The 27,356-nt window shown below is 54.3% G+C and overlaps 14 protein-coding genes across 14 annotated transcripts; 5 read left to right on the top strand and 9 right to left on the bottom strand.

Moving 5' to 3' along the window:
• The first annotated feature begins 661 nt into the window (after nt 1-661).
• P152DRAFT_454231 (uncharacterized protein) lies at nt 662-1,991 on the top strand. The gene has a single exon (XM_033678555.1). The coding sequence runs from the start codon at nt 1,152-1,154 to the stop codon at nt 1,725-1,727; it is 576 nt and encodes a 191-aa protein (XP_033539288.1). The 5' UTR covers nt 662-1,151; the 3' UTR covers nt 1,728-1,991.
• Nucleotides 1,992-2,061: 70 nt separating this feature from the next.
• Nucleotides 2,062-3,421, bottom strand: P152DRAFT_510837 (uncharacterized protein; the record flags this gene model as incomplete). The annotated part of the gene is made up of 2 exons (XM_033682688.1): nt 2,062-2,675; nt 2,730-3,421. 2 exons carry the CDS (start codon nt 3,419-3,421, stop codon nt 2,219-2,221), a joined length of 1,149 nt encoding a protein of 382 aa, XP_033539287.1. The 3' UTR covers nt 2,062-2,218.
• Nucleotides 3,422-4,194: 773 nt separating this feature from the next.
• P152DRAFT_25786 (Ca/Cm-dependent protein kinase B) lies at nt 4,195-5,936 on the bottom strand. The gene is made up of 4 exons (XM_033674764.1): nt 5,407-5,936; nt 5,268-5,358; nt 4,885-5,215; nt 4,195-4,834 (listed from the first exon to the last, which is right to left on the bottom strand). The coding sequence occupies exons 1-4, from the start codon at nt 5,608-5,610 to the stop codon at nt 4,261-4,263; spliced, it is 1,200 nt and encodes a 399-aa protein (XP_033539286.1). The 5' UTR covers nt 5,611-5,936; the 3' UTR covers nt 4,195-4,260.
• Nucleotides 5,937-6,203: 267 nt separating this feature from the next.
• Nucleotides 6,204-7,958, top strand: P152DRAFT_454228 (PLP-dependent transferase). The gene is made up of 3 exons (XM_033678554.1): nt 6,204-7,119; nt 7,167-7,294; nt 7,346-7,958. The coding sequence occupies exons 1-3, from the start codon at nt 6,264-6,266 to the stop codon at nt 7,880-7,882; spliced, it is 1,521 nt and encodes a 506-aa protein (XP_033539285.1). The 5' UTR covers nt 6,204-6,263; the 3' UTR covers nt 7,883-7,958.
• P152DRAFT_25694 (asparaginyl-tRNA synthetase) lies at nt 7,693-9,905 on the bottom strand. Its single transcript, XM_033674756.1, has 3 exons — nt 9,463-9,905; nt 9,277-9,397; nt 7,693-9,211 (listed from the first exon to the last, which is right to left on the bottom strand). Exons 1-3 carry the CDS (start codon nt 9,804-9,806, stop codon nt 8,003-8,005), a joined length of 1,674 nt encoding a protein of 557 aa, XP_033539284.1. The 5' UTR covers nt 9,807-9,905; the 3' UTR covers nt 7,693-8,002.
• Nucleotides 9,906-10,741: 836 nt separating this feature from the next.
• Nucleotides 10,742-12,259, top strand: P152DRAFT_25736 (uncharacterized protein). The gene is made up of 2 exons (XM_033674759.1): nt 10,742-11,614; nt 11,670-12,259. Exons 1-2 carry the CDS (start codon nt 11,158-11,160, stop codon nt 12,101-12,103), a joined length of 891 nt encoding a protein of 296 aa, XP_033539283.1. The 5' UTR covers nt 10,742-11,157; the 3' UTR covers nt 12,104-12,259.
• Nucleotides 12,260-12,474: 215 nt separating this feature from the next.
• Nucleotides 12,475-12,906, bottom strand: P152DRAFT_387040 (uncharacterized protein; the record flags this gene model as incomplete). The annotated part of the gene is made up of 2 exons (XM_033675865.1): nt 12,475-12,591; nt 12,697-12,906. 2 exons carry the CDS (start codon nt 12,904-12,906, stop codon nt 12,475-12,477), a joined length of 327 nt encoding a protein of 108 aa, XP_033539282.1.
• Nucleotides 12,907-13,215: 309 nt separating this feature from the next.
• Nucleotides 13,216-13,860, top strand: P152DRAFT_454223 (uncharacterized protein; the record flags this gene model as incomplete). Its single annotated transcript, XM_033678553.1, has 1 exon — nt 13,216-13,860. A coding segment is annotated over exon 1 (248 nt), but the record flags the coding sequence as incomplete, so codon positions are not given.
• A 429-nt stretch (nt 13,861-14,289) lies between these two features.
• Nucleotides 14,290-16,154, bottom strand: P152DRAFT_25668 (uncharacterized protein). The gene is made up of 2 exons (XM_033674751.1): nt 15,273-16,154; nt 14,290-15,212 (listed from the first exon to the last, which is right to left on the bottom strand). The coding sequence occupies exons 1-2, from the start codon at nt 15,945-15,947 to the stop codon at nt 14,304-14,306; spliced, it is 1,584 nt and encodes a 527-aa protein (XP_033539280.1). The 5' UTR covers nt 15,948-16,154; the 3' UTR covers nt 14,290-14,303.
• A 710-nt stretch (nt 16,155-16,864) lies between these two features.
• On the bottom strand, nt 16,865-20,498 carry P152DRAFT_510830 (uncharacterized protein). The gene is made up of 2 exons (XM_033682687.1): nt 18,480-20,498; nt 16,865-18,427 (listed from the first exon to the last, which is right to left on the bottom strand). The coding sequence occupies exons 1-2, from the start codon at nt 20,275-20,277 to the stop codon at nt 16,923-16,925; spliced, it is 3,303 nt and encodes a 1,100-aa protein (XP_033539279.1). The 5' UTR covers nt 20,278-20,498; the 3' UTR covers nt 16,865-16,922.
• Nucleotides 20,499-22,071: 1,573 nt separating this feature from the next.
• On the bottom strand, nt 22,072-23,001 carry P152DRAFT_454219 (uncharacterized protein). The gene is made up of 3 exons (XM_033678552.1): nt 22,971-23,001; nt 22,692-22,862; nt 22,072-22,614 (listed from the first exon to the last, which is right to left on the bottom strand). Exons 1-3 carry the CDS (start codon nt 22,971-22,973, stop codon nt 22,267-22,269), a joined length of 522 nt encoding a protein of 173 aa, XP_033539278.1. The 5' UTR covers nt 22,974-23,001; the 3' UTR covers nt 22,072-22,266.
• On the bottom strand, nt 22,790-23,774 carry P152DRAFT_25632 (uncharacterized protein). Its single transcript, XM_033674743.1, has 2 exons — nt 22,971-23,774; nt 22,790-22,861 (listed from the first exon to the last, which is right to left on the bottom strand). Exon 1 carries the CDS (start codon nt 23,432-23,434, stop codon nt 23,027-23,029), a length of 408 nt encoding a protein of 135 aa, XP_033539277.1. The 5' UTR covers nt 23,435-23,774; the 3' UTR covers nt 22,790-22,861; nt 22,971-23,026.
• On the top strand, nt 23,662-24,242 carry P152DRAFT_25613 (uncharacterized protein). Its single transcript, XM_033674741.1, has 4 exons — nt 23,662-23,774; nt 23,823-23,966; nt 24,029-24,041; nt 24,105-24,242. The coding sequence occupies exons 1-4, from the start codon at nt 23,723-23,725 to the stop codon at nt 24,202-24,204; spliced, it is 309 nt and encodes a 102-aa protein (XP_033539276.1). The 5' UTR covers nt 23,662-23,722; the 3' UTR covers nt 24,205-24,242.
• Nucleotides 24,136-25,735, bottom strand: P152DRAFT_454217 (uncharacterized protein). Its single transcript, XM_033678551.1, has one exon. It carries the CDS (start codon nt 25,453-25,455, stop codon nt 24,280-24,282), a length of 1,176 nt encoding a protein of 391 aa, XP_033539275.1. The 5' UTR covers nt 25,456-25,735; the 3' UTR covers nt 24,136-24,279.
• Nucleotides 25,736-27,356: the final 1,621 nt, after the last annotated feature.

The following is a 27,356-nucleotide window of genomic DNA, read 5'->3' as shown; positions in this document are numbered from 1 at the left end:
ACGAACCCACCCCTTTGCTTCAGCGTGTATGATTATGAAATTGCAGTTTGGTCATGGAAAGACGGCCCGCCATGGGGTTCCCAGGAACCGAAGTTGCTGCTTTTGGTAGTTGTGAAGGGAAGGGAACTCTGGACCGTCTCTTCCGTGTTTAGGAAATGATACCCCTGGAGGGATGGAAGACAACATTGTATATTAGAGATGGACAGGGAAGGACTTCCAGCAAAATCAAGGTCTTTTCCCTCATTTCGATACCCCTTGGGTATTCCCTTCTCCATGCGCGTCTCTTGTAGGTTCATCAGCGTACGCAGACGAGCACAGCCCGGACAAGTGCTTGGATTGTTCCCATTCCTCAGCACTTCTCTCCCCTATAGGACGTGTTGATTTTTGAACTCTCACTAGTACTTTCTGTTCCTCCAAATAATCGGCTCTGGCTTTAGGTTAACAAGATACTTTAGAGAATTAGCCTCACTCCATCGCATTTAACCTGAGCATAGGATGCGAGTTCGAAATGACTTCTCACGTAGCGTAGGTGGGGGGTGACCGCGATACATTGAATCGTCGGAACTTCTCCACTGATCCATAATCTCAGCACCGCTAATAATAACCGGCCTAGGAATTCCAACGTTGTAGTTCACCAAGTAGAGCGGCTCTTCGTTTTGTTGATAACTAGTTACCGTAAGGTAATCTTTCCGCATGATCTCGGAGATGTTCTTGGACCATATCCATAATCCCTGAAAAAGCGATGACCGAAACTCACCATGATCAATTATGAGATCATTCGATATTTCGCAGACAGAACACTGCCAATCAGACTTTTCGCGTTCTCGAATTCCCTGATGATTAACCAGTCGCTATCTGAATTTCATTCATTCTGCACTAATCAACGGGTTAGAATACAATCCTGATATGGATATGGATATCATCGTATGGGAAGGCTTGTCAGATGACTGAATACACAGAAGCCGGCGTCAAATGGTCCCTCGTGTCTTTGATTCAAACAACGCATTCATATACTTGCGATGGAATGCATGATCACCAAAGAAACGAGCCTGGATAATCCGATGTGCACTCCTCAGTCGACTACTCTCAACAATTCAGCCTATCTTCCACCCCGAACCCGCTCAACATCTCTATAAAACCCCCCCACCACCATGGACCTCACCCAAACCGCCCTCTCTCCTTCCCCCATCCCTAAACCCGAAATCATCAACCCCACCTCCTTCGGCGCCCGCCCCCCTCCCTCCTCCCCCACCGACCGCCTCGCCGACATCGACCGCCTCGCCGACATTGACCACATGGGTCGCGTCACCCACAGCAGGCACCTCGGCCCCCACCCCAACGCCACCTTCCTCATCCGCGACGCCGACTCTGGCCACGCACTCACCCTCATCGATGGCGAGCCGCTCCTCTCGCCCCCGGACAAGAGCGACCGGTCGTTCCACTGGACGTGCGTGGAGACGAAAGGGTGGCTGGGGTTTCGGAATGAGGTGAGCGGGTGGTTTCTGGGGCATGATGAGGGTTATTTCCTGCGGTGCGCAGCGGAGTGGCAGGGGGTGTGGGAGGGGTTTAAGGTGAAGGTGAGGCCAGATGGGGGGTTTGTGTTGCTGGCGGAGCATGATGGGGGTTTGTGGTACGTGGGGATGAAGGTGGAGAATGGGATTGAAAGATTGGAGAAGGTAGGGGAGGGGGAGGAGGGGGGGATGACGTGGGAGTTTATTAGAGTTTAAGGGAAGATGGGCGTTAGATCGTCGGAGCTGGATACATAGATCGTGACAGAGGAGCGATCTGGAGCGATCTGGAGCGATCTGAACGGCAATACGGGAAATGCCACATACCACTAGAATGAACCGCGCCGGCAAGCAGTGTCACGATATTTCCACTTCCCGTAAACTAGGAGCTAGTTTGGAACATGCAGATTGATTAGAGAAGTTTCATGAATTCACTGCTGTTTTCCATCGCTTGCCTTTACTTCGACCTACTATTGCCCAGGACCATATCGCATCTAGGGCATCTCTAGGCCTTAGCCTTCTGATATCAGTGACGCGAAACGCCGAACCTCAAAGACGACTGAGCCGCCAAACCAAGGCGTTGGCACTGTTCATTGCCCCGCATCTGATGATTGTGTACCATGATCAGGACTATATGCTTCTGATACGACCATGCGCATCCATTCCCAAGCATCTACCCAGCCGAACGACCACCTATCGATCCCAGCCCTTCACGCATCCCAGTCCGCATCCCCCTTTCTCACCAGCCTGAACGGGAGACCGTGATACAGCAGATGCCGATCCATAGCGTTTTCCTTCCACGACACACCCACCGTATACTTCCCCCTCTCGCCCAACCGCACGCGACTCAAACTCGTCAACAGCTCCCCCGTGGATGCCTCGTCGTCGAATGTGCAACTGATGATGACAATCAACTCGCGTAGTCCCTTCATGGCGACGAGGGTGTCGATGGCCTTCTCCCAGGTGCGGCGGTTCCAGGGGGGGCGCTGCCATTTGGTAGGGACATAGTCTTGGAAGATGTTGACGGGAATGCGCCATTGGAGGCGGAGGTAGCGGATTTGGGAGAGGCGGTGGGGAAGAACAGCGGATTTGAAGTAGGTGAGTTGGAAGAGGTGGCGGAAGGAGAAGAAGTTGCGTTGGTAGAGGAGGTGGATGCATTCCATGTAGCTGTGAGTGGTTAGCCAACCGCGGCGGAAGGATATGGGGAGGATCAGAGCTTACATTTGTCGGCAGGTTAGTGGGAGTGAGAGGATCCGTGCCGAGCTGAAGGATAAGATGACCTCATTTAGGGAGAGAAATCCATGGAGCCAGAAACGCTGGCGATAGCCGGCAGGGAATCTTAAGGAGTCGTGATCATGCCAGGTGCCATAGAACAGTCGCTTCTTATCTCGCGTGCGCAATGGTTCGAACCTTCTGGTCGATTTAAGCCAGTCGTGGTTGATGTGCAGGACATGGTCTCCTATCACCTCGTTCCAGATCATCTCCCGTAACTCGGCTGGCAGCTTCGAGAGCAGCATGGACTGCTGTTGGCTAGACATCGCCAGATCCGGCTTTTTCTTGGGATGAATCTTGGATACCAGTTGAGTTAACTTCACTTCGATTCCTTCCTCTTTTACCCCAGTCTTCTCATTGACCACCTGAACGGGCTCGTCAACCTGCTCTTCGCTCAGATACTCCCTCTGCAAAGGTGGAGGCTGCGATAGCTCTCGTTTCCTCCTCGGCGGAAGCTTCTTGGGCGTCCGTGTCCCGCATCGCTTCTGCCTTACCAGCTCCAGCTTATCTTCCATGGCTTCAGCGGGGGGGTCTCGATCGAGCAGGATGATGAAGCAGGCGATCGGGCACCAGATGGGGCAGGTAGCTATCAGTAGCAAGGCCTCATAGCGGGAGAGGTGGTTAAGTCTGCGGCTGACCATGATGTCGTCGGGAGGGAGAGAGGGAGGCACTTTTGTTTACTTCATCGATTACCAACGAGTCCAGGAAGCAGGTGGTCAGTTGGGGGCGAATAATACTTATGGAAGTAGCTCGAGAGGGGAAGTTATTATGCCCGTCCGTAGGGCTTGATCGGCCGTGATCAGGGCTGTGATAAGAGCCTGGAATATAACGCTAAGGCGCGGGCAGCTTCATGGTGAAGATGCTAATGGCTGGGGGGAGATGGTTGTGTTAAGTGCACTGCCTCTGTCGTTGGACCAGGTTGATACGGATAACGGGTATCTTACATGCAAACCGATGGTTGGTGTTATGAAACCTGAGGGATGAACAGATGGTGGAGGGGTAGGTTGTGTACAGGGAGGTTAATTGGGATGATCTTCTGTCTGCAGTTGAACCTGTTTATGTACAGCTCAAGCTGGAGAGTGGAGAGAGGTCATCGTGGAGCTGGAGAAAGCTGGGGAAGGCTGAAGTGACAAGTGAGATCGATCGGAGCTTGGTAGTGCATGACTTCATTTTTACTACTAATTCGTGTTCTTGGAATCTCAACTGTCGGTAGCCTAACGTGATATCACATTTCAATCATTATCATTATTATTTGCTTGTATACGATCTGCGGGAAGTTGGGCATCACATATATCACATATCGGGTGACGTCACGACTGAAGCCATATAAATACTGTCCATTCTCATGAAACTGATGAAAGCCATTTCCCTATCCCACCACATTGCTTCGCATATGCATAACGAGCCAATTCCATCGCTCAATCAACCATGATCCCACTGCCAATGCTAATTCCAATCATCATCCTGCCACCCCCCATCCTCAAGTACCTCCCCCCGTCCGACCCCACAATCCCACCTGCGTCTCCCTAATCCTCCTCTCCTGCTCCCGAATCATCTCCTCCGTCTGTCCCCGCGCATTCCCCCGACTATCCATCACCGCCTCCTCCGCATTCACCTCCTCCTCCTGCGGCATCGGCACCTTTGCCGCCGGCGTCGGATCCTTGCTCAACGCCCCGTCCATCATCGCCGCCCCCTGGCCCGCCCGTAGCTGATTGATTGCCCGGATCGTGTCGATCGCCGCGTGCAGCGTGCGCCGCGCATTGAAGTTCTTCTTGACCACCGGCAGCAGGTCCGTGTCCGTTTGCCGTGCGTCGCCCGAGATCCATGGGTGGGAGAGCGCCTCCTGCGCGGTCATGCGTTTGCTGGGGTCGACGGTGAGGCAGCGGCGGATGAAGCTGCGGGCGGTCTCGGAAACGCCGCGCCAGTGCTCGATGGGCTCGAAGGAGAAGTCGGCGGCGAGGATGGCTTGCATTTCTTCGAGGTTGGAGTCGCGGTCGAAGGGGGTGTAGCCGCAGAGGAGGAAGTAAGAGATGACGCCGATGGCCCAGATATCGCTGGGGTTGTTAGTGGGGCTTGAAAGTTGGCTATGGAGGCGGTAACTTACACTGGTTTTCCATGGCCGGTCTTCATGAAGATTTCCGGTGCCATATATCCAGGTGTACCGCACGTGGTGGTCAGGACATGGAACTGCTCCTCGTCCATGATCCGCGAAAGCCCAAAGTCCGCAATTAGCAAATCTGCATTGTCCTCGGGCGTTCGGAAGAGTAAGTTCTCCGGCTTCAGGTCTCGATGTACGATCCCATGGTCATGAAGGTATGCGACGGCCGACAAGGTTGCCCGCATCAGATCGGCGGCGTCCGATTCGTAGTAGCTTCCTTTCCGACAGATGCGATCGAATAGCTCGCCTCCGAGCGCGAGATCTGTTACGAGATATACTACGCATGCACTGTCAGCAAAAATTTCTATAGTAGTTCAGGACATCCATACGGTTGTTCATCGTCTCAAAGTAATCCACCAGCGTCAAAATGTTCCTGTGGCCCATCGATACGCGTTTGAGCACCGCAATCTCGTTCCTCACCTAGCCTCTGGTCAATTCCCCATCCTTCCTGAGTAGCAGCGAACCTACCATATGTTCTCGCCCCGCCATCAACCTCTTATTGATCACCTTTGCCGCATAGTATCGTCCCGTATCGATGTGCACGCACTCTTTCACCACCGAATACGACCCCGCCCCCAGCGTCTTCCCCGTCTTGTATCGGCACGGTTGAATCTGCGCCTGCGGAGACGATTTCATCGGCCCCTGGCCATTCCGGTCATCCCCCCAGGACATGGTGAGGAATCACGCTGTCGAAGTGCCGAATCGCGGTCGTCAGGGTATGGGTGGGGTGGGAGTAAGCGCCCCGCGGTACGGTGGTGGTCGAAAGGGTCTCGGCTCTCTGAGTTTGGTCTCGTTCCACGAAATGAATCCCGGACCCGCGGTTAGGAGTTCGAGGTCAATTGGGGTTTTGAACTTGGTAGACCGACTCTTGTATGGCGGAGGGGAAATTGTTGAGTTAAATGGCTGGTTTATGTATTGAATGCAAAGTCAGTAAGCATCCCAATCGGCGTATTTCGTCCTGTCTCACCCCTTGTCCGCATTAAGCTTCCGGTGTGGAACTATCTTGTCCTTAAATTTATATTGCACCCCTCTTCGTGTTCTATCTCGATCATTCAGAAAGCTAAAATTATAGATATGAGAGATGTAATATTCGAATAGTAAGTCTAAGTCTCCCTCCCTTTACTGATCGGGCGCTTCGCTTCTCAAAGGCTAGTTGAAGACCAGCGCCATTAAGGTATGTAACATAACCAGGCATATGACTCCACAGCAATGCTACTCCATTTAGTCCTCTGTCACGCCATTTGCAATGCAAGATTAAACAATTCCTCTGGTTCATTCCGCATTGTCGGATCATTATAGAGAAAGAGCGAAGAATTGAACAGAAAATGGCACACAACATCCTCGAGCAGAGCATCAAGCTCGATGCAGCGACTAGGGCGTATTATGACACTCGACGACAGGAGGAGACCAACACACTTCCAAGCGAAGTATCTCTCCTCCAAACCCGCAACAACCGCATCGCCACCCTCCCCACCACCGGCCTCGGCTTCCCCGCCACCGTTTCCCACCTCGAGCACGCCGTCATCCCAGGCCTCAACCTCGCCAGCCTCTCCCCTCACTACTACGGTTTCGTCACCGGCGGCAGCACCCCCATCGCCGCCGTCGCCGACAATGTCGTCTCGGCCTTCGACAACTCCGTCCAGGTCCATCTGCCCAACGAATCCATCGTCACTGAGATCGAGGACCGGGCGCTGCGGATGCTATGTCAGCTGCTCGACTTGGAGGAGAGGGACTGGGCGCATCGGACGTTCACGACGGGGGCGACGGCGAGTAATGTGATGGGGCTCGCGTGTGGGCGGGAGGGTGTCGTTCGCTGGCATGGCAAGGCGACTGCAGGGACGACGACTTCCGTAGCGAAGATGGGGCTTGTGCGAGCGATGAACGCTGCCGGGCTGGATGAGATCCAGGTCTTGACGACCGTGCCGCATTCGTCGCTGGGGAAAGCGGCGAGTATTGTCGGGCTAGGACGAGATTCAGTGACGCTCGTGAACCGGTCCGATCGGCCGCACTTGATCGATTTCGAGAAGCTGGAAGAAGAGCTCAAAAGACCGGGAGTGGGCTCGATTGTTGCGGTGTCTTGTTCAGAAGTGAATACGGGGTTCTTCGCTGCCGGGAGGGGCGATATGGAGCGGCTGGCGGGGTTGTGTAGGAGGTATAAGGCATGGATCCATGTTGACGCGGGTGAGTGGTATCACTGATAGGCGACGAATCGAGCTGACTTCCTGTAGCCTTTGGCTTCATGGCAAGGATATTAGCCCCTGACACCAACGGGGAGTTCAAGAGCATCATCGACGGGAGTGATGGCCTTGAACACGCCCATTCCATCACTGGCGATGGACACAAGCTGCTGAACGTAGTAAGTCATATCCAGCTTACTCAACCTGGAGCGAGGGTTAACACTTCGTAGCCTTATGACTGTGGCATCTTCTTGTCCCGGAAAGCCGAAGGCATGGACGTGTTCCAGAACGCCGGGGCCGCCTACCTCCAAACCGATGCGTCCGACATCCCGTCCCCTTTGAACATCGGGATCGAGAACTCTCGACGATTCCGTGCGTTGCCAATGTACGCGAATTTAATCGCATACGGCCGCGATGGTTTCCGGACGTTTCTGCAGCAGCAAATCCGCCTGGCAAGAAGGACCGCGCATTATATTCGCCAACATCCGGGGTATGAGTTGCTCCCGGATTGGCACCAAGACCACATCGATCAGCACACGTACATGGTGGTGCTGTTCCGGGCGAAAGACGAGGTGCTGAATGCGTCGCTGGTGAAAGCGATCAACCGGCGGAAGAAGATCTATGTTTCGGGGACCGTGTGGGAGGGTCAGCCGGCGTCGCGGATTGCGGTGTCGAATTGGCAGGCGGACGAAGAGAGGGATGCGAATGTTATTGCAGAGGCCTTGGAGGAGGTGTACCAGGCGTGGCAAAATGCTGAAGGTTCATAACTCAAGCATAATGTGGACCATTGGGAGTTCATACATCCAACTAGCTCAGCCTTCAGTTGAGTCATCTATCATACAGCCTAGAAGTACAGTCTATATGTCTACAATTCATGTGTACATGACCTAACAGTCACACCTACCGTACCATCTCGGGAATCCCACCACGTCTCGAATATTAGAGACCCCAGCCAAATAGCCTAGGAGTCTATCAAACCCCAACCCAAACCCACCATGCGGCAAACTCCCATACTGCCGCAAATCCACATACCAATCCAACGCATTTCCCTCCCCCGGCTCGCCACCCGCCGGCATCAATCCCTGCCTCCGCATATTCTCCAACAACGGCTCTAGCCGATGCTCCCTCATCGACCCCCCCACCAACTCACAGATATCCGGCACCAGCAAATCAAAGCACGCCACCGTCTCCCTCCCCTCTCTGCCCAGCTCCTGCTCGCCGCCCTCACTCGGCGCCATGTAGAACGGCTTCATCGCCCGCGGATAGTCCGTCACGAACACCGGGCCCCCTCGCCCAATCGAGCTCGCGACGTACCGCTCATGCTCCGCCTGCAACCCCCCCTCAAACTCCGGTGCATGCTCGAATTCCACCGCGCCCTCCGCCACTGCCGATCGAAGGTGCTCGACCGCCTCCGCGTACGTGATGCGCGGCCAGTCCGCGGCGACCAGCCCGTCCCACCGCGCACGTAACGCCGTCGCCCCCACCACTTTCGCGTCGTGGGCGCTCGGCCCGGCATCCCCGTGCTCCTGCGCACGGATGCGTGCGCCCTCGATCAAGTCGTGCGCCAGATCTGAGGCGAGAAGGGTGCGTGCGAGGTCGCGCAGCAGGTGCTCGACGACGTCCATAATCTGGGAGAGGTCATCAACGAAGCAGAGCTCGGCTTCGAGCATGTAGAATTCGCTAAGATGTCGGGGGGTATCGCTTTTTTCGGCGCGGAAGGCGGGGGAGAGGGTCCAGGCGCGGCCAACGGCTTGGGCGTAGGCTTCGAGGTGGAGTTGGGAGGAGACGGTGAGGTACTTGGGGGTGCGGAAGAAGGGGTCGGGAGGCGGGGTGGGGTGAGGGGGGGAGGACGAGAGTGCGGGGGGTGGGGGTTCAGTGGTCACGGTGAAAGCTTCGCCGGCGCCTTCGCAGTCGGACGAGGTGATCAGGGGAGTGTGCGTCTGGACGAAACCGTGGCGGTTGAAGTAGGTGGTAATGGAGGAGATCGCTTGCGATCGGAGGTGCAACAGTATCGAGTTGAATGGGATACGAGGGCGTAGATGTGGTAGTGTGCGGAGGAACTCCGACGTCTGATATTTCTTCTGAATGGGGGATGCCTGGATTTCCGGAACGGGCGTCAATCAGCAAGTTGTCGCGCAAACAGAAGTCCGGAATCACCAACCGTCGCATCATTCTGCCCCAGCACCTTCAAATGCGTCGCATGTAGCTCATAGGACTGCTTCTTCCCAGGCGGGCACGCCTCCCACTTGCCAGTCACGGTAACGGCTGTCCCATTCGAAAGCCTATCACAAGCCCGTCGTTACAAATACTGCATGATTTCGGAGCTGTCGTCATTCCCTGGGCTTACTCTTCCGCATGTTCAGGCTGTAGGACCACTTGCAACGGTTCGAGCGACGATCCATCGCCAATGGCCGCAAAGGCGATGCGCTTCTGTCGGCGCACCGATCGGACAAAGCCATGGATGGTCACGATCGAGCCGGGGGTGGGCGCTGTTGTGGAGCTGGTGGAAGCGGTCGACGCGCGCAGGACCGATCGCAATTGGGGAAGGGGCGTGGTCGAGGTAGCCCTGGACGAGGATCTCGGTAGAGAGACGGGGATGTTATGATGATAGAAGGATCGGGAACGGCGCAGGTTCGTGGAGGGTGAGCTGTCATGTCGGATGGACTGGCGACATAGTCTCCATGGTCGCATAATGGAGGACAAGAGGCCGCAAGGGGAAACACAAATATGGAGAGCAAAGTAAGGTACCGTACCTGTACCGAGTCCAGGTACAAAGCGAGAGTATGGATTTCAAGAAGGACCACAGTGCAAATAAATTGTAATACTCTAAGAAGTTGAAGACATGAAGTTGAATATCGGCGCAGGGATCGGAGTCATCCAAAGGATTCTATGGGATCGTCGGCCCGCCTTGGCCGTTACACTGGAGATGCACGTCGTTCGAATGAAAGCAAAGAAGATTCTTTTTCGAAATCCAACTATCAAGTCCTTACACGACCCTTTGATTCAGATGGCTACACATGCTCGCAGCTGGTATCCCACCGTGGTATACCCTATTACCCATCTGCTATCCACCGCTTAGCCGCACGATCGATACGCCACTTTAATTCGATCGTGACCTTTCTCCCCTCTCCCCCTCTCATAGATTTCCACAGAATGCGAGTACATGTCCGACTGCTTGAACTGTACGTGACCTTCTTAATGACACCGTAAATGACACCGTAAACGACCCCTTCGGACTCCAATTCCGCGAGAGCTTAAGAGGGGTACCTTTACGTCAAGAGCTGGGAACCAGATGAGACTGTGGAATGCTACACACGCGTGTGGGCGCTCATCGGAGTCGACCGTCGATGTGATCGCGAAATGCCTAGCGTCACATCGTGTGTAACGCGACGCCCTGTGAAGTACTTCGTGTGTATACCCTGCGTGCCGTCGTCGAGATCAATCGCTTTTGTTTCATCCCAGCTGGTATCCGGAATTCCTCATCGGACCACTCCTCGCCCATGGAACCTGAAACTCAAAGCTCTCGTCGACTCTCGTCGGGGTGAGAGGTGAGGACTGAGAAACCAGGTACGTGTGCTATTTGCCATCGCTTTCTAGTCACAGGCTCGACACTTAACAGCATGGCGTTATGCGCTTATCGAGTTCTCGTCCTCTAACCTCACGACCACAATCCTAAGAGCAACAATGCCCCACAGTCAAACGACAGGTCCGTTTCAAAACCTGATCGGATGCGGGGGGCCGATCGATACCGCATACCGTATACCGATATGTAGGAACACCGCAGCGTGGATCCCGCGAGATTTTTAGAGTCCTTGCTTCCTCGAGTTGTGCTAGGAGATCGTAGAGCAGTAGATGATGCAGTCCGTCGTACATTGTTTGAGATCGAGTCTCAGATATAAATGTCGATCGCTTATCCCGATTGATTCGGCGATCATTTACCAGTCCAAGTTGATCGATGATTGTTCCCTTCCTGTCTCCACGACCCGGTGTCCCCTTTAGTCAATTGAGTTGACTGGACCACATTTTTCCCTTCTTCTCCAAAATGCCTCACTCACGCCCCAAGCCGTCCGAAATCGCGGCCGAAGCGAAGAAGCATTACATTCCTTGGCTCAACGCCCACTTTGACCAATACCCTGCACGTTCCTTTTTCATCTCCGACGGCGCGACCTTCGCCGTGTCGCCCAGCAAGCGGAATCACTGGAACCTTTCCATCGCGGTGGTCGATGGCGACCCGGTTGACGCAGCACTGGTGCTGTATCAACATAATGCCGCCCAAGAAGCGCTCAAAGGCAAGCAGGCCAGTCTGATCCCGGTGATAAATACTGCCAACGAGAGACGGCCCGGCGGAGATTGGGAGAGCGGAATCATGGCGCCGGAGGAGTGCTTGGCGAGACGGAGTAATCTGGTGAAGGCCCTGGTGACAGCGTGGTCGGGTCATGGCGCCGAATCGAAACACTACCCCATACCGCCCCGAGGAGGGCTATACAGCCCATCTATCAGTGAGTGCATCGGACGGACTTCCCCAACCCGCAACAGGCCCGCTAACCATGTCAGTGGTATTCCGCAACGGCCCGGATCAGTACACCCCCTGGTCCCACCCCCAGATGCTGCCAGTCATCTCCGTCGCCCCGGTTCGCCGTCCCCGGCTGGACGAGACCGGCACGCAGTACTCCTTTGAGCAAGAGAAAGACCTCATGCTGGAGAAGATGCGCACGGTGCTACGCATCGCGGCGCACTACGGGCACAAGGACATCTGCCTGGGGACGTTTGGCGCGGGCGCGACGTTCCGGAACCCGGTGGAGGAGCTGGCCCGGATGTGGAAGCAGCTGTTGTTCAACGACGAGGAATTCGACGGGGTGTTTGATAATATCGTGTTCGCCATCGACAATGAGGACGCGGTGAAGGAGAGGAAAGGGGGGTTGTCGGATTTGGCGGTGTTTGAGAAGGAGCTGGCTCCTGAACGGACGCATCCGACGAGCTACCGGTGACGAATATGGCAAGCTCAAAAATTAAAACGACTAGAGGACAAGAGAGGACTAGAACGAGCATGGATATGTTGCATCGCATATTGTTAGGCATAGTGTCTTTGAAGCAGTCCGTGGTTTGTACCACAATGACACCGATCAATCACCAAACCGGCGGTAGGGAGAAATGTGAAACTGAAGTGACCAAAATGAGTTGAAATTGTACACCTAGTATGCAATAAGCCAAAACCGTCAAAGGATCCTCGTCCTGAGACATTATCACCAAGTACGCCGTCCCATGCATCGGAGCACTTCAACTGTATATACCAGCCGAGGATGATCATCTGGACCAGGTTAGCATATCACAGGATACCAGGTACTATCCTCTACACAACTCACTTCCCAGGCCCCCCACTCAACTCTCCAACAAACTCCGCACCCTGCTCCTTCAACTTCCTCAACGACTCCTCTTTCCTGAAATCCGCGTATCTCTTCTGCTGGAAGTATTTCACCTGGCACATACAGTCAGCCTCAAACTCTCGCCCCCCTTCACCTCTTTCTCCCCGTTCTCATGGATTTGAGCTGAAGAGATATGATATATTGGATGGACGACAAACCCAACTCGACGCGCAATTCTTCTCAAACCCCGCCAGCTCCTTCGGGCATGCATTCTTCGTCCGGTCATCTTCCAGCGGATTGACGATGCTGTGCTTATCCAAGCAGTCGTAGAAGGTGTCGCGGGCCTCCCAGCAGCGGTTGCGCGCCTCGCGGTCGGGCGGAACATATGCGGCGTCTTTCGCTTTGGGGTCGGAGGAGAACCAGCCCATGGTGAGATCGGTGGAAAGAGGATGAACTGGGCGGACGAGGTTAGCAAACCCTGGGCGATTAATCATCAATTGGGTCTCTATACCTTGGGGTTAGATCATCGCCGTACTTGCGGGTGTTCAAGGTCCGGAAAAGTTCCCAAGCTTCGAATATCAAATGGGACGATGACATAGCTGGTGGTCACGTGGCGCAGCCCCTGCATCGATGCCAATAATTTGAACCCCAAACGCCTTTGTCTTCTTTTATATTACCGATTATTTATCCCTTATACTGAGTTATACAACGACCGACACGACACGACCCGACCCGATGCCGACCTGATCACCAGGAAGCCATGACAACCCATCTGTCTTGATAGCCTCGAACCAACTCCAACCACCCAACTCGACCACCTCCACCACTACCGCCTCTCCCGCTCACCTATGTAGCCACCTCTCCACACACTTACCGACCTACCTCACCACACCCACCCCCAAAATGGCCCGCCGCCGCCGACCCCCTCGCCCCGGCGCCCTCGCCGACGTCTCGCCCCTCCGCATCTTCACGCAGATCGTGATCCTGCAGGCCGCCTACTACGCGTCGGCGGCGGTGCTGATTGTGTTCACGGCGCTGGTGGCGGGGACGCCGCTGCGGTTGGAGCTGCTGCTGAACTGGCGGACGGTGCGGGCGGATAATACGGTGGGGTGGATGTATGCGCTGGTGTGGGTGCTAAATAGTTTGATTAGGTGAGTTTGAAGTGCATGGAATCGGGGATATAGCGAGGGGGAAGGCGCTGGTGCTGGTGCCTTGGCGCATTTATTTGGATGGATGGTGGTGCGTTGATCGGAAACGATGGCTAACGTATGAGATTAGTGTGATATACCTCCTCATCCTCGTAGCGCGCTCGAAACTCATCCTCGATTTCGCCCTTACTCTCCACGCCCTCCACTTCCTCGCGACTTCTCTCTACTCGCACTCGATCCCGCTGTCCCCCTTCTGGTGGGCCCTGCAGATCTGCTCGGCCGCTTTGATGACGTGGCTAGGCATCTGGACCTGCCAGTGGCGCGAGCTAAAGCCGATCATGTTCGGCGGGGCGAATCGGCGGCCGGAGGAGCAGAATGCCGCGGCGGAGGTGGATGTGGAGGAGGGGCTTCTGGGGAGGGGGAGGGGGAGGGATGGGGCGGGGGAGTATGAGATGGTGGGGATGGGGGGTTCGGGGACGGGGACATAACTGGAGATGGCGGTGCATTGCAAGGCGTTGGATATCGATGATATTGGTTCGAGCGTGCCGAATGTGGCTTTTGATTATGTGTATCATTGGACTGTACTTGATATACATAAAATTCATACATTTCATCAAGATCTATTTATATCCCATGAACTTTTCATATAACTTTTTCCCGCCCCTCTGGATGATGGCTTATATGTCCAACATACTCCTGACTTGCACCGGCTTCACGTTCCCACTTGCCAACGTCGTCCCCGATATCCCACTCTGGCCCGTCCTCACGCTCGACGCATCATTACTCCTCGTCCGCTCCGGCGTTAACCCCGTCCCAGGACTCGGATCGCTAAATGGATCCTCCACCCGACTCCGACTCCGATTCCGCATCCCACTACCCCCCGTCACCCCCATCTCCATCCCATTCGCATCCCCATCCGAGAAGTTCCCTCCCTGCATATTCCGCAACTCCATCGTCCGCGAGAGCCGGTTCGCCGTCGGCGCCCTTCCGCCCACCTCCGTCGTCATATGCCGCAGCTGCTCCTCCGCCGTCATGAACTGGTTCTCCTTCCCAAACCGCCACCACTGCGGCTTCGGGGTATATCCCACCATCGCGTTCGTCTCGCGTCCGCGCCGGCGCCGCTGCTCGATCAGCACGACGTCCTCGTTCCGCTCGATCAGCCCCGCGACGATCAAGATGAACATGATCAGCAGCACGGGGGCGTATCCCAGCGCGTAGGGCCACGCGGGGTTGACGGAGAGGTTGAAGACGCTGATTTCCCATTCCCAGGCCTGCGCGACGATGTAGGCCATGCGGACGGCGAGGATGACGAGGGCGAGGAAGATCTTGGTAGGGCAGGCGGCGATAAAGTGGGCGATGGATTTGAAGGGGGCGAAGGAGCGGGTCGGGGTCGGTGGGCGCGGTTTGTAGTGCTTGAGGCTGTGGTGGAGGCTGTAGATGATGATGAAGTAGGCGACGCCGCCGAGGATGGAGCCGGCTTTGAAGCGGCTGTCGGTGCCGGAGGGGGCGGCGACGGCAAGGGTTTGGTCAGCGGAGCGCTGTTTTTCGATGGCGCTCCAGGAGCGGGGGATGGTCATGAAGAAGTTCTGCAACCAGGATTAGTGTCTGGAATTAGATCGGGGGGGATGGGGGGGATGGAAACTCACCAGCCATGCAAACAGGTAGAAGATCAGCGGCAGGTAGAACTCTGTTCTACTCCTCCGATCATCCTGCCCAAGCGCAAACGGATCCGGATCCACGACCTGCCGCTCCTGCCAAGAACCCCAATGCCTCGTTGCCTCCCACACCATGGCCAAACTCCCCGGCACCATCAGCATGAAGAAGAAACTCTGCAGGATGATAGGCATCTTCGGCAGATAGTTCCGGTCGACATCGATGCTCGAGACGGTGCTGATCAGCGCGCACGCGCAGGTGAAGCACATCCAATACCACGTCCAGCGGCGCCCGACCGCCCGGAAGCGCTTCGTCTCCTGCAGGTAGAGCTGCCCGTGCTTGCGGAGCACGACGAGGGAGAAGACCAGTGCGAGGCCGTACATGGCAACGAAGGCAATGCCAATGGAGCCGCGGGTGGAGATGGAGTTGAGGGGGTAGTAACATGTGGTGCCGTTGATCCAGGAGCCGTTGGAGAGGAACGTGGGGCGGTAGGCGTCGAAGATGACGAAGCAATTGGAGTCGTTGGAGATGGTGTTGTTGCTGTAGTAGGTGTAGTTCCAGTGTTCGAGGGCGGTCTTGTTGAAGTGGATGCCATTGATGACAGTGTCAGAGGCATTGTCGGGGTTATTAGGCCAGGCGATGAGGTCCCGGAGGTTGATGAGCGGCATTGCGAGGTTGGAGGGGCGACGGCGAGGAGGGGAGAGCGGGAGAGAGAAGAGAAAGAGAGAAAAGATGGTGAGGCAGCGCTGAGGGCGACCTGAAAGGCTGAACAAAGCCCTAAAGTTTTATCTCGACTCGAAAGGAATCACGAAAATGAGGAACCGCCAAGCTGCCGATTAACGGTTCAACGACCCATACTTAAGCCCAGGGGGCCGATCCAGTATTCTGCGATTTTCTTAGTGAGTGAGCCAACTCGGAAGAAAAAGCCGCAATTCTCTGGTGGCCGATATCCGCGCGGTGCCGGGTAACGATTCGTATACGGTGGGTTGATTGGAGGAGCCGATTTGCCCCTTCGCCCGTGATCGGTCGTCTATGAAGGGAGAACCTTGGAATCGAGGCAGATGTTCTACCGAAGAGCAGAGTCTAGCAATGTAAAAGTATTACGATCTTCTTTGACTTCCTAAATGACTCAATGGGCAAGCTACGGTGTCGAGTAACTATGGATGAATGCCGAATGGAGGCTGGAGGTGGAGGTGGAAATAGGAAAAACGCCAATGACGCGCCTTTAAAGTTTGACCATCCGTATTCCGGCAAGGGGATGCTACTAATCGATGGTCCAAGCTCTCCCAAGGCTGTAGGCGGATCTGTCATCGATGATCTCGGATCTGACGGTCACAGTCGGTGGTCCGCGGGAACTGGAGATGTCAAGATTTCTGAACAACGGTTAGTTAGGTATCGCAAAATACGTACCGGATTCGATATTACCGTTCTCTTCGGAGCAAAGGATAAGGACAAGTGCTTCTTGATAGAGGATGGGATGGGATGGAGCACGACAAAGTTAAACATCAGTCACCATTCATCACTCATCAGAAATAAGGGCGAGATATGTAATATATCCAAAGCACGAAGAATCTCATTTTTCCGGCACAGACGTACTCAGCACAGACAGCTACCTACATGTACTCCAACCAACCATCCATATCCTACCCCTTCTTCTCATCCCCCTCATCCCTATCCTCATCCTCATTCTCATCCAACACCGCCTCCGTCTGCAACGGACTCCCCGCCAACCCACTCCCACCACCCGCGCTCCCACTACTCCTCCCCTGACTCTTATTCCCCGTGCCCCCACTCCCCTGACTCGCCTTACTCCCCTTCCGCGCACGTCCCAGCCCCTCCAGCGCGATGCTGGGAAACCCGCCGAACGGGCCACCCGACCAGGCATTCACGTGCTGCTGCAGCGGGCCATTGGACGATAGCCACATGGAGGGGGAGGCGGACGTTTGGATGTACGAGTTGGGGCGGGTGGACGGGTTGGAGGTGTAGAACGACGGGGCGGGCGGGTGCGGCGAGGGCGAGGAGGTGTGCGCGTACATCTCGTGCAGGTCATCGGAAAAGCTGCTGATGTTGCTGGCGAGGGAGGAGCTGCGGTCACGGGGGACGAGGGAGTAGGCGCCGGAGCCGATGGCGCCGGGGGAGGGAGTAGGGCGGTCGTGGGCGAGGTGGGGGAAGCCGGGGGCGAGGGAGGAGGAGAAGGCAGAGGTGGGGAGGCCGGTGCTGGTGGGGCTGAGGGAGTAGGTTGGTGCGGAGGTAGGGAATTGGAACGAGGCAAAGGCGTCGCGCGTGCTGCCGAAGCTGCCGGATCCGGATGTCGTGGGGAGGGGACCGGGGATGGCGGAGAAGGTCGGCGCGGGAGGCGGGGAGGCCCCAGAGGTGCCGGGGAGAGGTCCTTCGGGGGTGAGCGGTGGCTGCGAGGCATGCATCTGCTGGAGCAGGTGAGTCTCGAGTCGACGATACTCTTGCATGACCCCCTGGGTACGCTGAAGTTCGTCGGACTCCTTCTGTTCCCAACCTTGGATGCCTTCGATCCACCGGGCCTCTTCTTGCGCACGGGTCGCGGCGGTCGCGAGACGGACGTTGGTTTTACGCTTCCGTTCGGCGGTACTTTGGGCTTTCTCGGCCTGCGCTTTAGCGAGTTGCTCCTTGAGCTTATTCTCGCGGGCGTGAAGTCTCTCCCGTCTTTGCGAGGTTTGGTCCAGCGCAGCCGCTTGATCCGCTTTCGCCTTATTCCTCTCTTGCTGGGCGAGATTGAGGTCCCTTTTCGTGTTCGACCGCTGTTCCTGTGCCTCTTCCCACCGCTTCCTTGCTTGCTCGTGGCCCTTGACAACATTGGCTGGAATGTCTCCCATCTCTTTTCTCTGCGCTTCGAGGCTTTCGGCGGCCGACCGTGCTTGTTGAACATTCTGTTGCAATTGCTGTACTTTCTGACGAGTTCTTGCGTCGTCGGTAGTGGCAGCTCGGCGAGTAGTCAGATCGTTGATCTCTTTGCGCAGCCCGGTTTGAGCTTTGCTATGATCCTTTCGATTCTTTTTGATCTTATTCCTCGATTCGTTCAGCTTGGAATCGGCCGCTGCGATGGAATTCTTGAGTGTTGTTGTCGGAGATTGAGGTCTAAGTGGCGGTTGTTGAGGAGCAGTTGCCATCGATGCTATATATTGTCAACATCTGTCTCAGGAGATTTTGGAACCGGTAGAACTTACCAAGATCGGTCATAGGGGCCGACTGGGTGACTAGACTAACCGAGTATACCAATGATCTGTCGTACATACTTATGAATTCACAGTTGTAGCTTGACATCGGTGTGAGCCCATAGATTGCACCAGACCAGAGAACGGAGCCTTGGTCACCCTCGTCGTCACCAGCGCCTTCGCAAATGATTCGCGTGGACGTCCAGTCGGCCCCATTGACACGAATATAGAACGGCTTCGTCTTGTCAATGTTCGGCGTCATCGGCGGATCTTTATCATCGTCATCATCCGATAGATGAGCCGAAGAAACCAGCACCCAAAAATCAATCTCCGTCGACTTCACTTCCCCAATCCAAACTGTCCCCATATTAGTGCCCAACGTAACATCCGTGCTGTCGGAATGACAAATCTCCATGCTTTTCGCCTCGCTCGCATCCAACGACGCGAGACGTTCTTCCGACGCCGCCTTCAAAGAAGATACTTTTGATCCAGCAATCGCAGCCCAAAACGGTTGGTGGCTTCGAGCATAGTTTGCCTGTCGCCGTCGCTGTTGTTTCGAAGTAGAAATACGTTCGCCTTCCCGAGGACCGTCGCTAGGATATGGGCCCGGAGGTCGTCCGTCTGAACTCGAACCGGTTCCTCCGTCTATTCTGATGTCGACCGCACCGGAGTTTCTCCGAGGGGTAATCGGAGGGACGATCATTTCGGTATCGTTCTTTTTGGTTGGATGCGGTGAGGGCAAGGACTGTTGCTCGCGAGCCTGGGATAGCTTTCGGCGAATCAGGCGAACGATGCCTTGTGTAACGATATGAACCCCAAGAAAACTTTCGAATTGGCTCCGATGCCGCCACAGCGCCTCTGGTACTTCGAAGGAAAGCGACGGGACTCGAAAGGTGCCATTGTCCGTCCATGGAATCTGGAAGCCGAATTGACGTGTCGATCTCCACTTGGTCATATGGAACGCAAGAATGGTTGCAAAACAGGCCAGGACACTTCGCATGGTGGTTCGACGGTGTCCTGGATCCATCGCTGCGGCTCCGCCGACATAAATTGCGATAACGGCGGGGGCGAAGTCCACGATTAGATTTTGGAAGGGTCTCCAAAGGACAAGATAGAAACCAAGAGAGGCTAGATCGGAAACGGCGATGGTGAGGAGCGATGGCTTTCCGGGGGTGCTATGAAAGACGTCATGTACACTCGGGAGGCTGTTCGTTATCGAGCCTCCATAGTACACTTCCCCCGATCTTATAAACTCCAAGAAGGCGTAGAGCAGGTGAGCGCAGTTTGCGACGCCGGTGGGTAGCGAGAGGAGTAAGATGAGGATAGTAATGACATCCGTGATCGGGCAGGAGCTGATAACCGTAGCGGCCATAGTAATGATATTGCTCTTGTAAGCCTTGGCATTTTTAAGTGCATCGGCATCGACGTCGATTCGGAGGGGGGAGGCGGAGGATGCGCGGTGCAGTTTTCCATGACCGAGTTTGTGTTGCAGAGGGAAGGCGTGATAGGAAGCATCATCGTAGGCGTGAGACTGCGCGATACCCATTTCCGGATCAAGGATCGTTCCATTTGTAGCCGTCGAAGGGACAGCGAAGCCGTTCGGGGAAGCGTGCAGCTGGTTGTGCGAACCGGATGGTGAATCTACAGCGACCGAGGGCAATGCCGGCGTCGCGGAGTGAGCAAATCCATTGGCATGGTAGTTCTCATGAAGCGAATTGGACGACTTCTGCTTCACGACCCGTTTCGCTGGAGGAGCAAGACCGTTCTCGTGCCGTTTGTCGTGTGCGTTGGGTTTCTTGCCTTTTGGCATCAACGCAGCGCCGACAACGTCCTCTACCGATCTGGCTCGACTGTTTCCACGAGACGAGCCACGGTAAGGAAAATCTGCAGGATGAAGGGACGAGATGAGAAAGGACGAGATGAGAAGGGTGAAGAGGAGTGGTTATCCGAGAGGAGTAGTGGCGTAGGATTGGAGGAGGTGAAACCAGAAGAAGTATAATCGAAGGTTTAGAGAGAGGGACAAAGTAAGGTCCTTGTTCAGATGAAGCAAATCGCCAAGTGAGCACTGCAGCCTCAGCAGCCTCAGTATTAATTAGTCGGAACGATTAACTCTCTTAGGTGCACAATGGAACTCGGCTGTTTTTCGGGTTTTTAGGCTTTTAGTCCAACGTGCGCGAAGTCTATTGTGCTCATAAGGCCGTAACTTATTAGGAGACGTTTCAGTTCTTTGAAGAGCGTATTATTCATTCACGGTGGACAAAGAAGAAAACCATGCCCTCAATTTTGAAGAATACTGGTCAGTTCGTTCGCCAAACCAAATGTGAAATGGTGCATTGCATGAAAATGGGCATTTGTATCACGTCGCCCCATTCAACTCCACAGCCAACTTATCCACCACACGAAACATCCACGAGAAGAGCCGGCGGGGGCCAGTCCAGGCAGTAGAGAGTCCAGGGCCCAGGCACACTGCATGAAAGCTCCGGCTACACAAAGCTTCCGATGTACCTACAGGCGCCCCCAGCGGCCAGTCGCTCTACGTAAGCTAAACCGCCAACACCCTAAGGAGTGACAGCAGTAAGCACCCGTCGCTGCAGCAGCCTCTTCGCCCATTAATGGCCTGGCGCCGTCGATCCTAGTGGGACGCCCTCCAAATCGAAGTCTAGCGCATGCTTATCGTTCCCGTTTCCTCTCATCCGTCATCGCTAATAATTAAACTATCAATGGTCAGCAGGATTACATACCCGTAATATCAATCCCATGATCTGGGATAACAGGGTCCTGTCGAGAAGTAGCCCCCAAGGTGTTTGATCGCGGCGAACAAAGGAATGGAGCGACGCAGTGCTCTCCATTGCGAAAGCAATATAGTCACTCACCGCTTAAATTTGTTCATGGACAGAATTCGGACTGATGGCGAAATCCAAGCATTGTCATCTAGAGTGCCCCTCCGCCCAGGCCGCCCCTGATGAAGCAGCCCCCATCCAGCGCCAGACTGATTCGCTGCACCACCCCATGCCTGGTCCACGCCGCTGCTGCTGTTCGGTTTCGAAAACTTCGGTTTCATGGATGGCCCTGGATAGACGGGATTCCTAGCTCGTCTGATCTAAATGGCCGTCTGGGAACCGGCATGACTGGTCTTCAGCCCTGCAGTCACAGGCCAGCGTTTCTGCATTCTGGACTCTCGTTCGGTGTGGCTGCATATCCTGATGGGCACTGCAGCCACGACTTGCGAATCATCGTCCATGCGGGGCCGGTTTGAGCGAATTTCGATGATCGTTCTGCTGGCACATGGACATTGGACAATTCACGCTGAAGCCGACTTTTCCGAATGAGATGTAAGATCATCGAATCGTCCATTTTAGGCTTCCGGTTCAGGAGGGGAAATGCATCAACATTCAACAATGCTTCCAAATGTCTCACGACTTGAACTTGTCCGACGTCAATGGAATGGTTTATACCCGAGACTCTCGATGCGGGAATAGACGGTTTGACATGCTCCTGATCTCATACAAGTCGGGGGATTCAACCAGGATATCCTACGGAATACTTCGTACACGTTCGCCTATTGCAGTATAAGAACACCCGACGCTGTACCTATCATGCATTGGCAAGTCAAGCATTGGTTTCTTAAGTACTATTGACATGCTCGAAACTCCGCATTGGAGAACTTGGTTTCGTGGTCCCTACCCGTTTCATGCATGTATCGTCATCAAAGTATCAACATAGTGTCAGTCGACCAATAACCTTTGACATCCACATGAATCACACTTTGCCGATCCATCTATCCTCAAGCATTTCCGGATCATGGAGCAGCAGACCCGAGATCTTCTTTCGCATCCGGTCTATCCCACGTTTCCTTCTCCAGCACCTCCACCCGCTCATGAAGTCTCCTGATATTTTCGCCGTTCGACTTCTTAGCTGCTTCCTGCAGTCGGAACGTCTCGTGGAACATATCAACCATGAACGGCTTCAGCGGCACCTTCTTCCCCTGCTGGTAGTCATATACCACGATGTCCTCCACGCAGCGTGCCGCGGGCCGTTGATGCAGCTCGGAGAGGATGATCACGTCGAGGATGAAATGGTCCATTCGCCCATCCGGTGCGTTGCGGAGCTTGTGAAGGACAGTAACATGGTCGGGATATGTCATAGGCTGCCACAGGTTAATATCAACAATCCATATATCGCACCTCGTCGCTAAAGTTGCGAATGGGGCTTCGGAACACATACAAATTTGTAGTCTGTCTTGATACTCCGTAATATCAAGCCTACACTTCGCGGCGTCCACAGCTCTCTCCATTCATCGCCATGGGCAGGGTCGACAAAAGTTGCGATCTTCTGCGCCCATTCTATTCGGGCGGATTCGGCATACCTGGTATACATCACGTTGTTCACATGGCCTAGAGTACCAGTAAGGAATCTCGGATGCCCAATCTCAGATGCTATGAATACATACCCTTCAGTTGGTCAGTAGTCCAGGAGATATATGCTGTAGTCGACGCGACTTACCATACTGTCCTAATCAAACATTAACACGGCTTGAACCAACTCCATCAATCGGAATCTCAACATACCATCTCTCCCCACACCACCCGATGCCTCCACAGCCCTCTCCGATCCTCCGCCGTCAAATACCCTTCACTCCCAGCCACCAGTTCCCGCCAATCCCGACTCAGCTCTTTTAGTATCTCGGATGCCTCGCCTACCTGCGCCGTGTTCATGCCGAAGCAGATGCACGTTCCTATCCGTTCCTTGAGCGCGGAGAGCCATCGCGGATGGTGAGCGGTCAACGCCTGGGATTCGGCTGGGGAGGGAGCGGAAGAACGATTTGGTGAGGACGTGGTCAAAGGCCTTAATATATTTAAAGAGTTCTGAGCGCTAGATAAACCATTGATATAAAGGGGGACAGGTTGGCGGGGGAGGGGTGAGGCAAGGACTGGCGGTATGGCTCGGAGCTGCAGGAGAGACTTCATGGTTGTATCAAAGACTTCGAAAATCAATTGGCATATAGACTCGATGGGGAACTAAATTCAGGGGGTATCAACTTCCAATTCCATTCAAGAAATGCTTCAAGGCTTGAAAGATGGCTCGTCTGGTAGGCCGAGGCCTCGCGAAGTCACGATGTTCCTGTTTACCGCTGCCAGGAAGTGGGGCGGGAGAATTAACGTCATCTCTCGTCAGCATGAACTTTCAAAACACCATTCTCCAATTCCACTCGACACAGTCGTCGCAATTGAGCCTGAGCCTACTGAAAACGGAATATGAGTGCCCCAAATCCTGCCCTGAGGCACCAAGTAATCAAAATCTACAAAGGTTGGTCGGTACGAACCCAGTTGCGAGGACCGCGTTGACATCCACTAGAGCTATTGTACCTTGGTCGAGAATACCCCCTTGGATTCGACTATTACCGACCTCGATTGAAAAAAGCATTCGCGAGTCAAGTCCACCTGGAGGATGAAGAAAAAATCAAGAAAGGGATCGAAAGAGCGGAGTTCGTGAAGAAGGGTACGTTCGCCGATCCGTTTGATTCGGCCGTGTATGGGCTGGGCTGATTCATTGCTATGTAGAAATCGAGGCGCTGTATGCCATCATAATCTCCTGTCAAGGGATGCCATTGAAGCTAACATTGTCGTTTTCATCTAGGTACTATTTGAAGCGATACCGAACCTTGCGGCAACGCTATGAAACCCCCACCCCCGATCCGTTGCATTCTATCGAAGACCACGCAACCCAAGAAAAATGAACCGTACAGCCCTGGTCGGGGTGTTTAGAAACTGCGAAATGCCGTCATCCCTTTCGTCTCTTGTCACGTAAATCATCATCGCTTCCTGGCCCACCAAGCCCCAATCTCCAGACATTCCCCATGTTCCGCACCGCGTCCCTGCAGGAGATTTCCCTTCATCCCCGACCACCACCGCGCCCATTCCTCCGCGTTCTTTCGGCTAAGATCCGTAAGCAGCGGCTCCAGCCCTTCCAGTATCTGCACCACCGTCATCAACGCCGTGGCTCGCAGTGCGGCTTGTTCGTCCGTCAAGACACTCTGCACTTCATCTCCTTGGTCCTTGGTGGGTTGCTCTTGGTCTGGGAATATCTTCGATTCCCAGTCGATACCGGATTCTCGCTCCCATCTCGTTTCCGTCAACGGCACGGCCACGCGCCGGAACCCTATCTCGCAGAGATCGTCCGGCTCTTGGAGAAGGGCGGCTGTCATTCGCGATCCGGGCGTTGCCGAGAGCCCTCGCGCGTCCAAGATATTTTCGATCCAAGCGCTGGCTTGGTGGAGATATGTGTTCTGTGGCTCCCCGAAAACTGTTGCCGAGTTGATGGGATACGTCGCGGTTTTCTTCGCTTGCGTGAGCTCCTCCTCGCTGGTACGAGAGAACGAAGCGGAGTGGTCCAGTTGAAGGCACCGGATCGCGTGGTCACATTCCCAAATCTCCAACGCGCCGCCGCGCTTGAGGACGCGGATAGTTTCGTCGAGGAGTTGCTGCGTGCCTTCACCGACGGGGGTGACTAACGACATGTCCTTCATGATTACTAAGTCGAATTGGGAGTCGGAAAACGGCAACGGACGGCGAAGATCGTGCGCCACGAATCTCCAGTCCATGCCTTGCTTGCCAAGATCCGGCGCGGACTGGGCCGTGTCAAGGCCGATGAATGACGGCGCTTTCCATCCAGAGGAGACGAGGTGCTGGTGTATCAAATAGCTCCAATAACCCGTACCGCATCCGATGTCCAGGATTCGCAGTTGATGTGTCTTCGGAAGGAATCGCGGTGGGCAGCAAATTGGCTTCCCCAAAACCGAAGAGACCAGCATGGTTCGCAAGTTCTGCCGCTGAAGCTCGGCCAAGTCGCATGGCAGTGGATTCGGGCGATCGCGCGGATACCGCCGTCCATTCCGGACAAAGAATGGCGCCGGCGGAGGTAGGACGTTGACGCTCTGTGTTGATGAGGAACTCGCGATAGAAACGGCGTGGGTTCTCGAGACATCCATGCTTTGGGATCGCCGATTTCTCAACGTGTTCCTCGATGTAGACGATCTCGTAGACTTGGCCCGTTGAGGAGGCTGGTGTTTGGCTCCTGAGTCAGGACATTCTGTCTGGGTACCCGGGTGGAAGATCGGTACGCCGTCTATACTCTGATATCGATACCTGTTTGAAATACATACTGTTATTCCTATGTTGGGGAACGCCAGCGGACATGCCTGCTATTATAGGAACAGGAAGGTTCACTGACAGTGTCCACGAAGTCATGGTGCCTTTCATTGCAGGTTTTCATGTTTAATTGTCCCCACTTCAAAGACCCAGGAGACCCAATCCGCCGGAATGCGGCTGTGATGCGTAGCCGGGTTGAGCAGCGGACGAAGCACTTGCGACCGGTCCTGAGACAAGCATCTACCTGGCCAACTTCGGGAGCAAAACTCGGAGGAATCTGAAACACCGAGTGACCAGCACCGTGTAGAATTATGGAGATCAAAAGAAACTGGACTTAAATAAACAGGAATGATAGGAAATCCGAACAGAAAGTAGAAGCATTGAGTAATGATGGAGTGGATGTTTTTAGTATTCGGTAGTCGTCGGTCATATACACATATGCAGTTTTAAGGCAGATTAGGTTAATTAGTAGAGGGCGCACCATTCAGCTGGTCGCCCAAAGATTCAACGGTGATGTGCAGAGCCAATTTCGGTAGGAGTTCCAGAATGCCGTGGACTCTGCCTGTGCTGAGCTGCTGATAACCCTATGGTCTCGCGAAGGCCGCCAGTAATCCTGAGGACAGGATGATCCAGGGATTTTCTGATGAACCCGGACAATGAAGCAGCCTGTCGGGTTTTGTATCTGGACTGAAACGTTCCTCATGCTGACAGCCAAGCATGGATCAGCTAAAGTTGTCTCCTGGCTGGGAAGATCTATTGTCCAGGATCGTGCTTAGTTGGAGATATGAAACACTTTGCTCCGAGAAGACGACCGAAATACATTCTTAAGGCTCTTAAGGGGAGCTTGTACTAAAATTCAAGCATCATCCACATCGTAGGCACGTAATCGGCAATACATATCAATGTTGCGACGTTGCAATACCAGTCATCCGAAAGGCTACAAGAGACTGGTAACGGAGATATGTCTTTCAGAACAGGCGTAATGATATTAATTGGGTACGAACAACCTCTTTAGATCCAGAACTGTCCATACTGAATACATCAAAAGAATATAATAACGGGAGGTCTGGGAAAAATGACATCTTGGCTTATCATTTGCTTTGATCGGGAATGTAGAGCGTCCTTTGAGAAACAAGTCCTGAGTCTCTTTTGCTCATGCTGCACGAAAATAGCAATACCGACCAGTCATTTGAGTTCCTGCTAATGGCGAGACTCAATAGCAGCTGGACCTGCTGTAGTAATATTAACAGGTATTGATTAAAACCATGTGAAATAAATTAGGTGATGATGATGATTGATCGACTTTCTGGAGTCTGGAGCACTACTATCTGATCTCCCCAGTCCCTGTGGCGAAAGAACTTTCACCAGGCAATGAGGCCGAAACGGTGGCTATCTTAGGTCACGTGCATTCACAACGAAGCACTTCACAGGATCGTGACTCTGTAACTAGTACCACCACCTACGAACCGCGCAAATCGAACACGGAATCCTGTGTACTCGACCTATTTATCTTTACAGAGAGAAGTTTCACGTAAACAGACACATCGAGCACGCTTTGAAACCCTACCATCCCACGCTCTTTGCACAATTCCGACCTGTCGCGACCTCCACTTCCAGAACCACCATCGCAAAGTCTATCTCCAACCTTCACGGGCTGCTGGTCTTGTTGACTTAAGTCAATCCTGTTGACTCAGGCTACTACTGATGTACCTATAATACTGCCATTTGCAGGAGATCTCTA

The sequence above is a fragment of the Eremomyces bilateralis genome (genome assembly GCF_010015585.1).
Source record: "Eremomyces bilateralis CBS 781.70 unplaced genomic scaffold P152scaffold_1, whole genome shotgun sequence".
Taxonomy (NCBI): domain Eukaryota; kingdom Fungi; phylum Ascomycota; class Dothideomycetes; order Eremomycetales; family Eremomycetaceae; genus Eremomyces; species Eremomyces bilateralis.
This window is presented reverse-complemented; position numbering and strand designations above follow the sequence as displayed.

Bases quoted from the DNA above. Each gene is read 5' to 3' on its own strand.
- P152DRAFT_454231 (XM_033678555.1), top strand. From the start codon at position 1,152: ATGGACCTCACCCAAACCGCCCTCTCTCCTTCCCCCATCCCTAAACCC.
- P152DRAFT_25786 (XM_033674764.1), bottom strand. From the start codon at position 5,610: ATGTCCTGGGGGGATGACCGGAATGGCCAGGGGCCGATGAAATCGTCT. The intron at 5,359-5,406 runs GTAGGTTCGCTG...ACCAGAGGCTAG, and splicing joins TGGCGGGGCGAGAACATATG to GTGAGGAACGAGATTGCGGT. The intron at 4,835-4,884 runs GTAAGTTACCGC...TAACAACCCCAG, and splicing joins ACCGGCCATGGAAAACCAGT to CGATATCTGGGCCATCGGCG.
- P152DRAFT_454228 (XM_033678554.1), top strand. From the start codon at position 6,264: ATGGCACACAACATCCTCGAGCAGAGCATCAAGCTCGATGCAGCGACT. The intron at 7,120-7,166 runs GTGAGTGGTATC...GACTTCCTGTAG, and splicing joins ATGGATCCATGTTGACGCGG to CCTTTGGCTTCATGGCAAGG. The intron at 7,295-7,345 runs GTAAGTCATATC...AACACTTCGTAG, and splicing joins GACACAAGCTGCTGAACGTA to CCTTATGACTGTGGCATCTT.
- P152DRAFT_25694 (XM_033674756.1), bottom strand. From the start codon at position 9,806: ATGCGACCATGGAGACTATGTCGCCAGTCCATCCGACATGACAGCTCA. The intron at 9,398-9,462 runs GTAAGCCCAGGG...GGCTTGTGATAG, and splicing joins CAGCCTGAACATGCGGAAGA to GCTTTCGAATGGGACAGCCG. The intron at 9,212-9,276 runs GTTGGTGATTCC...CCGGAAATCCAG, and splicing joins TGGGGCAGAATGATGCGACG to GCATCCCCCATTCAGAAGAA.
- P152DRAFT_25736 (XM_033674759.1), top strand. From the start codon at position 11,158: ATGCCTCACTCACGCCCCAAGCCGTCCGAAATCGCGGCCGAAGCGAAG. The intron at 11,615-11,669 runs GTGAGTGCATCG...TAACCATGTCAG, and splicing joins GCTATACAGCCCATCTATCA to TGGTATTCCGCAACGGCCCG.
- P152DRAFT_25668 (XM_033674751.1), bottom strand. From the start codon at position 15,947: ATGCCGCTCATCAACCTCCGGGACCTCATCGCCTGGCCTAATAACCCC. The intron at 15,213-15,272 runs GTGAGTTTCCAT...TCCTGGTTGCAG, and splicing joins TCTACCTGTTTGCATGGCTG to AACTTCTTCATGACCATCCC.
- P152DRAFT_510830 (XM_033682687.1), bottom strand. From the start codon at position 20,277: ATGCCAAAAGGCAAGAAACCCAACGCACACGACAAACGGCACGAGAAC. The intron at 18,428-18,479 runs GTAAGTTCTACC...GACAATATATAG, and splicing joins GGCCCCTATGACCGATCTTG to CATCGATGGCAACTGCTCCT.
- P152DRAFT_454219 (XM_033678552.1), bottom strand. The intron at 22,615-22,691 runs GTATGTGTTCCG...AACCTGTGGCAG, and splicing joins TCAAGACAGACTACAAATTT to CCTATGACATATCCCGACCA.
- P152DRAFT_25632 (XM_033674743.1), bottom strand. From the start codon at position 23,434: ATGAAGTCTCTCCTGCAGCTCCGAGCCATACCGCCAGTCCTTGCCTCA.
- P152DRAFT_25613 (XM_033674741.1), top strand. From the start codon at position 23,723: ATGAGTGCCCCAAATCCTGCCCTGAGGCACCAAGTAATCAAAATCTAC. The intron at 23,775-23,822 runs GTTGGTCGGTAC...GACATCCACTAG, and splicing joins AGTAATCAAAATCTACAAAG to AGCTATTGTACCTTGGTCGA.
- P152DRAFT_454217 (XM_033678551.1), bottom strand. From the start codon at position 25,455: ATGGATGTCTCGAGAACCCACGCCGTTTCTATCGCGAGTTCCTCATCA.